General features: G+C 33.6%; 1 protein-coding gene across 2 annotated transcripts; it reads left to right on the top strand.

Moving 5' to 3' along the window:
- Window positions 1-12,689, top strand: LOC145218654 (uncharacterized). Of its 2 annotated transcripts, none has more exons than XM_080086060.1 (14): window positions 1-133; window positions 1,103-1,275; window positions 1,346-2,151; window positions 3,360-3,403; window positions 7,361-7,533; window positions 7,604-8,412; window positions 9,138-9,260; window positions 9,737-9,786; window positions 10,080-10,223; window positions 10,380-10,493; window positions 10,658-10,761; window positions 10,829-11,023; window positions 11,296-11,516; window positions 11,583-12,689. In XM_080086060.1, the coding sequence occupies exons 1-14, from the start codon at window positions 110-112 to the stop codon at window positions 11,711-11,713; spliced, it is 3,111 nt and encodes a 1,036-aa protein (XP_079942186.1). In that variant the 5' UTR covers window positions 1-109; the 3' UTR covers window positions 11,714-12,689. The 2 variants fall into 2 exon arrangements, with proteins under 2 accessions (XP_079942186.1, XP_079942184.1); XM_080086058.1 differs by having other exon boundaries at window positions 3,360-3,409.
- Window positions 12,690-13,038: the final 349 nt, after the last annotated feature.

The raw sequence follows: 13,038 nt of genomic DNA, 5'->3' as shown, positions 1-13,038 counted from the left end.
AAATGTTTTTATCTTTCCAGCATTAAACCTGTTTTAGGAAGGCTTCACCAAATATGTTGATAATTTTGGAACATTAAAATAAATCAAGAGTCTGTTTATTGTCCTCACAATGTCATCACTAGAGGATGTAAGAGTAAGTACCTATTTTACAGGCGCCTTTTTGTAAAAGATTAAGGCAAAAATGACGTTTAATTGAAACTGCTGACAAAAACTGCACTCTTGTTAGTAATAAAAAAACAGAAAAAGAATCAAAATGAATATTTTCATTTACGCAACCAATTTGACAAGCATTTTTATGATTAACTTATTTATGCCAGCAAGCAGACAAGTTCCACAATGTAATCCATTTCTTCTATTTTCTCTCTAATGCTGGGTTGTTTCATGCATCTAGTAAAGCAAAGGTGTTTCAAACTTCAAATTTACACACACTTTAGTTGGGTATCAAAATTTGATTCTCCTGAAGTTTAACCCAAAATGACTCGGCGGTTTACTTATAGGCCCCCAAATCATAAAATTTTATAAACAGCTCTACTTACTAAAGTATATACTCCAGGGGGTATATATTTTGTTGGTTCATACTTTGTAAAGTGTTCTAAATTATTTTGTAACTTTTAGTTAGATTCGCCCCTTAGCCCTAAAATATTTGTTTGAGGTTTTTTAGTCCATCAGGTCATGAAGTACAAACCCTACTGTGCTCAGATTTGAAATAGTTGTATGTAGTGAGTTTCACAGTTAGTAATGTGGCTTTACTATAGCACATAGTCCTAAGGAAGTGATTCATTGGTTTGTAATTGTGGTAGTTTAATGCAGAGTGAGAGGTCTTTGCTTGACAGACGAACTGTTGTTTTACTGAGCAGTAGTCCTTGAGAATCAAAAATAACCACAACATCTTGGTACTGTAACCAAGTCACATCCTTTAATTATTGATTGCAAAAACATTCATGTCACTAGTTTAAGTGGCATTAATAGTAAATTGGTGAAATGTAGTAGAGAATTTATTAAATGAAAATGCATACTAAAACAACCTTTCTAATTACTTACATGTGTTCTGTTGACTATTTTATTTATGAGTTTGTTTGTTTTACTCATCCTTTTTTTACAGCTGCCTGAATTCAATCCTGACGACATTTTGTGCAACCCTGATTCATATAAGATTGGGGGAGGAGCTACAACTCTTGTGTGCATTGGTTATAACAGGGTTTTGAAGCAAACTGTTGCTATTAAAATTTTCCAACTTACTGGTACGCAGGAAGATATTTTGCAAATTGTGGAACAGTAAGTTATACTTGCTACATTTGTTTTGTATTTTAAAATTTGTTTCTAAACTAAAATGTTTAACTTTTAGTGCTAAAGAAGAGGGAAAATTAATGCAGTTAGCCAGACATAAAAATGTTGTTCAAGTTTATGGTTTTGTCAAATGGCCAACTGCTTTTGGAATTGTAATGGAATATTGTGAATGTGGAAACCTCTTAATTGTACAACGAATTAGAAATATCCATACACAAATTCCTTTGTGTGTTCATATCTTAACACAAGTTGCAAGTGGAATTGCATTTTCACACAACTTACCTGATCAATATGTGATTCATGGTAATCCAAATCCATCTCATATTTTACTCACACACAAAAAGGATGTAAAATTATCTGGTTTTGGATTTGCTGAACTAGTCTCATCATCAGATGACTCCAGAATGACCAAAACACGGAAAACAAATGTTCTGAGCTTCTATGCAGCCCCTGAACGACTTAATAATCCTGCAATGAAACTAACAAAGGCACTTGATGTTTATACATTTGCCATTTCCACATATATAATGCTCACTGGGAGATTTCCTTTGGTAGAGGAGAGAACTTACTCAAAAAACATCTATGAATGTATGCAAAACCTAAACGCCCAGGACAAACAGTCTATAAACGTAATTGTGGATCTGATGGAAAAGTGTTTGAATGATGATCCTTTAAAGCGTCCTACCATGAAAGAGGTTGCAGATGTATTGCTAAAATTACTTGATGAGCAAGACAAAGATGTTTTACTTGAGCAAGTAGAAACTGTTACATGGAGTGTCCGCAACATGTTTGATTTTAGTAATCTTGAAAAATTGGTACCAATTAGCGAACTGACACCATTTTATGTCTTTGATCAACCTTCAAGTGAGTATATTTTTGCTCACATAATTAACATTTAAAAAAATATTTTGCATTTTACCAACATCAAAAAAGTTTGATAATCTCTTGGTAGTTGATTAACCTTAATACATTGTGAAGTAACTTACATTAACTATTGAAACCGCTACAATTGTTCAAACTTTTTCAAATTTACACACATTATAGATATTGGTCTAAAGATGGACCATGTGAATTTTGACCCCGTTTGATCCCTTAGTTCACCCACAGCTCCCCAAAATGTAAATTTTTAAAACTTGCTAAAGCAGATGATTTTGGACTTTCAAACTGTTTTGATTGGTACATTGCAGCGTATTTTAAAGTAATTTGTAACTTGAAGTTGTATATATCCATTTTCACCCCTTTACCTTTAAGTGTTTGTTTGTTTGTTCACATGTTAATGAGGTCAGAAATACAAGACTTAACCTGCTGGAAATTTTAAGCAGATGTGGATAGGGTGCTCCTTGTTGTCTGTTAAACATTTCAGTGCAATCGGCTCAGCAATTACTCTTACAGCCCAAAATATGTTTTTACATGCTGTCTTTTGTCAAAATTGTGCTTGCGTAGTGCACAACTGACGCAATGGGAGTGATTGACAATAGTGCCGCATGGAAAAATGCCTCTGCTTCACACATGAACGCAGGCGTCACTTCATTTTCTCACTGGTGGGAATTGTATGTTAGGATGTTAGTTATATTGCGCTGTAAACGTTAATGTAGGTCAACTTTTTCTTCTTACGGAACACAGAGCAACAACGCAGCCTGATTTGTTACACCTGTGTAACGTGACTTGAATCGCAATCGCATTGTTGGTATGTAGAAACTTAACGGCGCCAGGGAACGCTATGTGCAGATTTAAAATCATAATTCAACAAACAAAAGGTTATTAAGGAAGAAAAAGTGTTGAAACTTTGTTAAAAGTTTAAATAGTTGGATTTTTTTCTTTTCTGCCCTGAAGTTTGATCATGCCATATTGCCATGAAATATTTCATAGATTTGGATCAAACTTTTGCAGATGGTAGATATAGTCATGTAAATGCGCCATTTGTTTCGAATGACATGTTACCCCAGTATTTACCACACTAGTCCCCTAAAAAGGCAAATGTTAATTAAATGCCTTTATAAGCAACTTACTACTTCTTACACTTTTGCGTTGTGTTGTATTTAGAATGTTAATATTTTCCATGTAATTTGTAGTTGCATCTAGCAGTTGTGTGACTTCTCCGGTCAATCCAATACAAGTCAGTGTAAGTTTATTATTTTCATTAAATTGATTCTCCCCTTTAAAGTTTGTCCTGTTTTTAAGATGGACCCTTGGTTCCAAATAGATATGTTTCTATTATAGTGCCTTAAAATTGTCATGGCAATATGACACAAAGACAGTGTACAAGTCAAAGCATTTTTTATTTCATAGAACAAAGGCTTTTTTGGCAAAGTTTTCACCATGCATAATCAACAGTAAAAAATTATAGCATGTATAAACAGCATACCATTATTTAAAAAAAAATAATAATAGCCTTCCATATAATTGTAACAGGATTATCCATTTGTTGAAGCAAGTGTTGTTATAACTGGTGCAACCCTTAACATTGGTGGTTGCAGTTGTTTTTCCAGCCATGTCTGTGTGGAAAAAAGTTAAAATACAAATTTTTAGAGAATTTTTGAGATGCTTTATTGTAAGAAATTTAAGTAATAAATGAGATTTAACTAAAATTGCTGACTGTAATTGCACTCCTGTCAGTTGGGAATAATTCCCTTTTTGTATTAACTATGAAATGAATCAAAATATGCTAGCATACAAGTTCATTATGTGAGGCACAAGACTGAATTTCAATCCTGGCAGTTGCCTGCTTATAAAACTGATTTTAATAATAAAATACTGAATGTCGGTGCCACTAAAAAGCAACCACTTATTGGGCCCACTTTCTTGAATTTATTTTTGCTTTCTTTTTTCTGTCTAACTAGCATGATTCGTGCATTGGTTCAAGAAAGGATGCAACAAACTTATTTAAATTTACACATATTTAAGTTGGTTACTGCAAAAACACTAATCTTTTTAAAGTTTAAATGACACAACTGTTCACCCACAGGCTTACTACTTATTACAGGAGCTATATATTTTGTGTTTTGTGCATCGTAAAGTATTCTAAAGTATTTTGTAACTTTTAGTTAGATCAGAAGTTTCCAACCTTTACCACTCTCAAAGCCATTTAGAATAATTTTACACAGTAAAAAATGCTGGGCGCCACAAAGCTGTTTTGAAATTAAATAAAATGCAGGCTGTTCTAAAATATGCAAATTACGCTAATTATATGCAATCTATCAATAAAACCAAGATGTTGACGGTTATTAAGGTCTGGGTAATGGTTTGTAATGCTAACTATATAATTTACTTTATAATTCATTCTCAGATGCCTTTTGGGCCTGATTTTGTCACAAGTGTTAACATGCGGTACCATACAGTGTTTAGTACCACCCTTTTAAGCCCAAAATGTACATCTAACATTAAATCTAACCAAAACAACAATAGTGTTTTTCCTATATATTGCCGGGTTATATATACTACATCATATTTAATGATGTTTCACATATTCCATTTACTATATTTATAATGGATATATATTTGGTACCTACATTTCATTGGGTCCCTATCTTTTTCCTGGCACTTTACAACCTAACTGTTTCTGCAAGCGTAATCTAATGGGTCCCCACACATATGCATACATGATTTGGTAACAGTAAAAATATGGCACAATCACTGTTAGATATTTACTATACACATCATTTGATCTACACATATGATTGTTTTTGCAAGCAAACACAAATGGGTCCCCACACACGCGTTTGTGCGTATTTATGGTAAACAAACATCCTGGTTATTTTTAGATTCTTAAGGACAAGCTTAACCAACTTTAGCCTTAACCCAAAAAGGTTTTTCTTATTGTTTTTGCATCATTATTGTCATATAATTACAAAAAACAGTAAATAGGAACAAGAAAAATACTTTCAATTTATTCTCATGCTTTGACCTTGATATTGTCGTTCAAGGTCCGGTTTTAAAAACAATTTTCCAAAACTTAAAATGTGCTTGATAACTTAATAAAACGACATAGCATAGCTGCGCAAAAACAGCTGATTTCTAATCACCGACACGACTGCCTCATAAAACGTCGGGCCGGACTTTAAGCTGAGCACTCCCGCTGCATTCACCCGCCTTAATCGTAGACAAGTGATTACTCCCTTAAAAGTTGAGATTTCTATCTGACTGAGAAAATGGTCACGTAATGACTGTGTTCATGTGTGAAGCAGAGGCATTTTTTTCTATGCACCACTATGGCCAATCACTCCCTTTGCGTTAGCTGTGCACTGAGCGAGCACAAATATGACAGAAGACAGCATGTAAAAGCATATTTTTACTATTACTGAGCCGATTGCACTGAATTTTACCAGCCAACAAGTAGCACCCTATCCACACTGTTAAAAATTTCAGCAGGTTAAGTCTTGCATTTCTGACCTCAATAACATGTGAACAGACAAACAAATATTTGGGGGTAAAGGGGTGAAAATGGATATATACAACCTCAAGTTACAAAATAGTTTAAAATAAGCTGCAATGTACCAATCAAAAAGTATGAAACTCCAGAAACATCTGCTTTAGCAAGTATAGCCGTTTTAAAAATTTTACGTTTTTTGGGGCTGTGGGTGAACCAAGGGGTCAAACGGAGTCAAAATTTACATGGACCATCTTTTGGCCAATATCTATAATGTGTGTAAATATGAAAAAGTTTGAACCATTCTTTTTTGATCAAAACGTGGGAAAAATCTGCGTTTAAAAGTTCACAGTTTGGGGGGCCGTGGGTGAACTGAAGGATCAAATGGGGTCAAAATTCACATGGACCATCTTTAGACCAATATCTATAATGTGTGTAAATATGAAAAAGTTTGAACCATTCTTTCTTGATCAAAACGTGGGAACAAATCTGCGTTAAAAATTTTACGTTTTGGGGGGCTGTGGGTGAACCGAGGGATCAAAAAGGGTCAAAATTCACATGGACCATCTTTAGACCAATATCTGTAATGTGTGTAAATTTGAAAAAATTTGAAAAAGTTTGAACCATTCTTTCTTGACCAAAACGTGGAAACAAATCTGCGTTAGAAATAAAAAAAGAAATAAAAACTATAGACAAAAACAATATGTGTCCCCTTCAGGGAAGGGGACCCATAATTAAATAGTGTTTTTTTTATTATAAACCCTCACCCAGATGCTAAATCTCTAACTGTCAACACTTTTAAAGTTACACGCATTTAATAAATCAATTGCGTAGTTTGTATTGTGTATTTTAGAGGAGCCAATGAAATGCCACAGACGCTGATTTTTATTTTATAGTTAGCCTAATATAAACAAACAGGTATTGTTGCACACACACACACACACACACATTGCAAACCGAAACAGTGGCCTCACACTGTGTATTCACCTACGCACCACCAGTTGGCCTTTTTAGACTTTACGCTTGATTTAATTGCGGTTAATTGTATCCACTAGAGGTGGGTTTACTCATGTTATTGCAGTTTTGACTTTTGTGTTGGGCATAATCGTCAGTTAAGTATTTTAAATTTTTGCTCAATGCCAGTCGTTACTTTTACAGTCCCGAATAAGTGAAAGTGTGTTAAAGGTTGACTTAATCTTATAGCACATAAGTACAAAGGGAGTGATTCACTGGTTGACAATTGTGACAGTTTAATGCAGAACGGAAGGTCTCTGCTTGATGCATCAACTGTTATCTTACTAAGCGGTATTTTCATGATTAGAAATGAGCTGTTTTTGCCACCCTAGTTTTTGCAAAGGTTTTATACCTTAGACATGATTAAACTCAATGAATGTTAATTAACAGAATGGTAAAAACTGAACTAGATGTCTTTGTAAGCTGCAATAAAAGGTCATTAAACACTTAAACAGTCATTGTCAACTCGACTGCTGCATGATGAGTAGAGGCTACTTTAGGTCATTGATAACCGTTTTGTAAAAAAAAGTTGAGTGAAGAACAATTTTGTTTAGAAAATCTTTGCTGGAAAATCACTTCCTAATTTTTAGTATCTGTAGTGGGTTTTCTGAGAAAATTTTTGTGTTTACATGTGTACTGTTAACAATTTTATTTGAAAATTTTGGTTTTACTTATTCTATTGGTTTTGTACAGCTGCCTGAATTCAATCCTGACGACATTTTGTGCAACCCTGATTCATACAAGAATGGGGGAGGAGCTACAACTCTTGTGTGGGTTGGTTATAACAGGGTTTTGCAGCAAACTGTTGCTATTAAAATTTTCCGACTTACTGGTACGCAGGAAGATATTTTGCAACTTGTGGAACAGTAAGTTATACTTGCTATATTTGTTTTGTATTTTAAAATTTGTTTCTAAACTAAAATGTTTAACTTTTAGTGCTAAAGAAGAGGGAAAATTAATGCAGTTAGCCAGACATAAAAATGTTGTTCAAGTTTATGGTTTTGTCAAATGGCCAACTGCTTTTGGAATTGTTATGGAATATTGTGAATGTGGAAACCTCTTAATTGTACAACGAATTAGAAATATCCATACACAAATTCCTTTGTGTGTTCATATCTTAACACAAGTTGCAAGTGGAATTTCATTTTTACACAACTTACCTGGTCAATATATAATTCATGGTAATCCAAATCCATCTCATATTTTACTCACACACAAAAAGGATGTAAAATTATCTGGTTTTGGATTTGCTGAACTAGTCTCATCATCAGATGACTCCAGAATGACCAAAACACGGAAAACAAATGTTCTGAGCTCATATGCAGCCCCTGAAAGACTTAAAAATCCTGCAATGAAACTAACAAAGGCACTTGATGTTTATACATTTGCCATTTCCACATATGTAATGCTCACTGGGAGATTTCCTTTGGTAGAGGAGAGAACTTCTTACTCAAAAAACATCTATGAATCTATGCAAAAACTAAATGCCCAGGACAAACAGTCTATAAACGTAATTGTGGATCTGATGGAAAAATGTTTGAGTGATGATCCTTTGATGCGTCCCAGTATGAAAGAGGTTGCAGATGTGTTGCTAAAATTACTGCATGAGCAAGACAAAGGTGTTTTACTCCAGCAAGTAGAAACTGTTACATGGAGTGTCCGCAACATGTTTGATTTTAGTAATCTTAAAAATTTGGTTCCAATTAGCGAACTGCTTGCATTTTATGATTTTAGTCAACCTTCAAGTGAGTATATTTTTGTGCACATAATTAACAATTAAAAATATATTTTGCATTTTAAAACATTCCAAAAAAAGTTTAATCTTGGTAGTTGACAAACCTCAATACATTGTGAAGTAACTTACATTAACTATTGAAACCACTATAATAAAGCAGCACAATGCATTGTCTAACTGCAAAATAACAAGACACTGGAGTTATTTTGTTCTAAAAGGTTTGAAGAAGTTATTGTATTAATTTTACTAGATTTTTTTACTTTTTTTGTTGTTTACAATGTTTGTCTCGTTTTGCCATAAAAATGTTTGATGGATTAAAAAGAAACTTACCCAGATGGTAGATATAGTTAAGTAGATGTGCATCCCGTTTTGTTTGTCTTGATAACACCAGCATTTATCTCTCTAGCCTCCTAAAGCAAGTAACCCCACCTATATTTTGTGCATTGCCTGGTGGACGTTTTTGTGCTATGCCAGTTAGGGGTTTGTCAACAGCCTTATGATGGCAGAAGCTTTGACGGCTGTTGCTTACCTTGCTTCTAGTGGTCAAATTTCATGCATTAGAGAATTGGGACAAAATTTTACCAGACTGTTGATTACTTCATTGTGGTTTCATATATTACTGGCTTGGGTGTAGAAACCAATCAATTACACCACTACCCAAACTTCAAACCATGTCTGAATTAAATCAAATCAAATTTATATAGTTTGTAGTTTTGATAGCTTGACTATGAACAGGTAATTTTGAAGAATCCCTGAATCTTATGACAACTGAATCTTCAGAAGATCAACAACATGCAATTGTGGATTTCAATTTCGATGTTTTTGAATCTTCAGAATCTAATGAAGAAATATCAGACGGTAAAAAGCATTTGAAAAATGTCTTCTTTTTAAAAGTCAAAAATCAGCTTGTGTTTGTGTATTATATGTCCTGTTCATTGTTGTTTCATGTATGGTGACTAAAAATTAAAGATAAACGCCACCCCTATATTATAGGACTTGATTTGAATTACCAGCAGGAATAGTTAATAGATCACTAGAGTAAAACATATGTATCTTGCTTTTACTCTATTTATTTTTTTCTTTTCTGTCCTGAAGTTTGTCCATGCCATATTGCTGTGAAATATTTCATGGATTTGGATGAAACTTTTGCAGATGGTAGATATAGTCATGTAAATGTGCCATTTGTTCTGAATGACATGTTACCCCAGTATTTACCACGGTAGCCCCCTAAAAAGGCAAATGTTAATTAAATGTCTTTATAAGCAACTTACTACTTCTTACACCTTTGTGTTGTGTTGTATTTAGAGTGTTAATATTTTCCATGTAATTTGTAGTTGCATCTAGCGGTGGTGTGACTTCTCGGATCGAGTCAATACCAATCAGTGTAAGTTTATTATTTTCATTAAATTGATTCTCCCTTTTAAAGTTTGTTTTGTCTCTAAAAGGTGCCCTTGGTACCAAGTAGATATGTTTCTATTACAGTGCCTTAAAATAGAAAATTCATGACAATATGACACAATGACAGTGTACAAGGCAAAGCATTTTTGATTTCATAGAACAAAAGCATTTTTGGCAAATTCTCCAGCATCCATATTCAATAGTAAAAAATTGTAATATGTATGAACGGCATATCCTTATTTTTTTCAAAATTAATAGCCTACCATACAATTATAACAGGATCATCCATTTCTGAAAGCAAGTGTTGGGATAACTGGTGCAACCCTTAACATTGGTGGTTGCAAAGTTATTTTTCCAGCCATGGCTGTGTGGAAAAAAGTTACGATACAAATTTCTGTTCTTTACCAAGAGGCTGATGATGTTGTAAGTACATGCTTTATTTCATTTTTTATTCTGTAGTCATTTCGTCCTGACTTAGTTTGCAAAATTTTACCACACAAAATTATATTCATAAATGTGTAACCTATAAATCTTGGGGAAACTTCCAAACAACTTTCAAACACAGATACTTTGTTTTAGATACGACTAACTCCTATGCTTCAGTGCGAACCACATGGATTGACTTTCAGAAAAAAGATTGAAATTGTTCTTCCAACTTTTTACCGTGCTGATGGAGATGCACTGGATGTTGCCGTAAGTATTTTATTTTATTTTTTTGCAGAATGACTTAAGTTTCTTGCGTAAAAAGGGCAATCATAAACTTGTTACCCAACAAACTTGTAAGCTTGGCAATTAAACTAATCATACCATCTTGGTAAGATGTTTCTTTTTTGTAAACACATTACATTTTTTTCAAGGTGCGGCGAGCAAAAGATAAATTTTCAAGTTTTGAGAAAATTGGGATGGATATGCTGTTAGACGACACACAACATTTTACTTTCACCACAGACCAATTTTCACTGTATGTATGTTTGGACTGAATATTAAGGAATTAAAATTTATTTTCATTATGGTTGTTTTTTATTTAGGTTTGATTACATACTTTTTGATGCAAGCAAACGAATGAACTTGTTAAGAGAAAAAGTGCTGATATTTGGGCTGAGGCCAAACACTGAAGAAGCACCAAAGGAAATATTTTCTGCTGTGTTGGTTTGCCATGACAAGGAATCAGCAATGGAGCTCTACAACATAAACAAATTAATGAAAACTAACTTTTTCCTCAAGTACTTTTTAATTTCAGTTATTGGCTTGTTTTTAAAGTGTTGTGTTTATAAAATGTTTTCTCAGTGACCATTTATTCATCCTGGTAAATTGATTCTGGAAATCATTCCCTGTTTTATTACCATTCTTGCCATAATTTCCACGTTTTATAATTCCATTTGAATATGACACTGAAGATGCTTTAGTGAAATATATTTGTTCTTCAAAAAGATTGTCAACATATTTTAATCTGGAACATTTCCCAACTTAAAAAGCTCACATATATGCATTACAGATACGAAGACCACAAATTGAAACTGGAATTAAAAGGCGAACATCTAAATGCTCTCACAGAAGAAATAAGAGATGCCAGATGTGAAAGGGATGAAACTTGCTTTCGTATGAAAAAGAACAATAACCAGGGTTGGATAAGTGATGATATTGAAGTGTGTTTGACGTCTTCATCTGATGAAACATTAGTAAAGAAAATTGTGACCATCAACAAAGAAGACAGAGGTATTGAAATACATTTTCAATGACAACATAAAACTGCAACCTATCAATGAATGTGTTTTTTAACAGTGCCTCGTCCACAATCTGATGTCACAACCAACTTTAGTCAAAGTACTTTTCACAATGCTACAGTGAATACTAGTTTACTTCACAATGAGAGAGATTCCAACACACTCTGGTCTAAGTGCAGCATATTGTAATTTACCAAAACTGGTTTGCTGTACTTTCAACATTCTTTAGAACTGTGGGGTGTGAATGATTTTTAACCACCCAAAATTTCACAATCAAACTTTTATATGTTATTGTTGTTGAGTGACTTATTGAACTGCAATATGGGTAGTTGTTGTCTATGCACCACATTTTTGTTCTTTACTGGGCTTTTATATGCCATTTTCCATCCTACTTTTTATATACCTTTCTTTAACTTTGTTTTTAAGTTGTTATGTTTTATGTGCATGTTCAAGTGTATGAATATTTCATAGTATGTATCGTAAAAATGGCTATTAGGCTTTTAGCCAACTCAGAGTTTCAAAAATCAGTAAATCCTTGTCAAAACCACAATACGAAAAAATTAGTTTTAAAATGTGGCATATTTAGCATTTTTAGAATTAATACAACTGTTCTTTTTATGTAAGTACTTTATTTGCCTTGCATTTTGTAGTCTTTACTGTTAACATAGCCTCATTTTTGTTGTTTTCAAAAATTCTGATGTTTTGGTTCGTTTGCAAACCTTTATTTGCATCATCACGACTAGCCGGAAAATGGATTAATGGTTCCATAAACTATATTTATATTTCGTTTTAACGCTTCATAATACTTTGTAGCTGCAGTGTGTTTAGTCATGATCTACCATTTGTGCTCCATAATGTCTTAATGTTGCGCAGCTATTTCCTGGTTGGTGATTCTTCAGTGCAATTTTGTCGCTGTTTTCTTTCATCAAGTGAAAAAAACTCATCTCAAATACTATGCACTTCAAAAAAAGTTTAAGGCAATCCAGTATATCAGTTTTTATGCAAGTTACCTTCTGCGGTTGAACTGTTTAAAATGTGCATGTATATTTCATACAACTTATATGTGAATTCTAAAAAGAAGTTATCTGTTTAGCCAGGTCAAATTTAGATGGGGTACAGTGCTGTTTTAGTGTACCATACCTTCAATAAACCAACTGGCGAAAGATTTGGATAAACTTTACAATAAGGACTTGCACTTCAGTTAGTGGTCTTCCAACAAGCTTTCTTTACTACAAACTTTCTAAATGTAAGGTTGATACAATTTTGCTATAGGCTTCTGCAACGATATTTACTGTGTAATTTTAAACGACATATTTTTTAATGTCAAATCCTTTTAAAGCTTGATAATGGGGTTGATAGAATCTTTTTAAGGGATAAAATTGCATGTGAATAAAGACTTTAGTAAGAATAGACTGATTTCCACTGTCTTACAGAAATTTTGAATTTGTGAACCTGTGCGGTGGTACTGGTACGGCACGCTTTTGGTACGCTCTGGTGGAGGAACGAACTATTGT

The sequence above is a fragment of the Phallusia mammillata genome, chromosome 3, assembly GCF_965637545.1.
Source record: "Phallusia mammillata chromosome 3, kaPhaMamm4.hap1.1, whole genome shotgun sequence".
In the NCBI taxonomy this organism is placed as follows: domain Eukaryota; kingdom Metazoa; phylum Chordata; class Ascidiacea; order Phlebobranchia; family Ascidiidae; genus Phallusia; species Phallusia mammillata.
Note: the sequence above shows the minus strand (reverse complement) of the source record. Positions and strands in the feature narration are given on the sequence as shown.

Bases quoted from the DNA above. Each gene is read 5' to 3' on its own strand.
- LOC145218654 (XM_080086058.1), top strand. From the start codon at position 110: ATGTCATCACTAGAGGATGTAAGA. The intron at 2,152-3,359 runs GTGAGTATATTT...TGTAATTTGTAG, and splicing joins TGTCTTTGATCAACCTTCAA to TTGCATCTAGCAGTTGTGTG. The intron at 10,494-10,657 runs GTAAGTATTTTA...ATTTTTTTCAAG, and splicing joins GAGATGCACTGGATGTTGCC to GTGCGGCGAGCAAAAGATAA.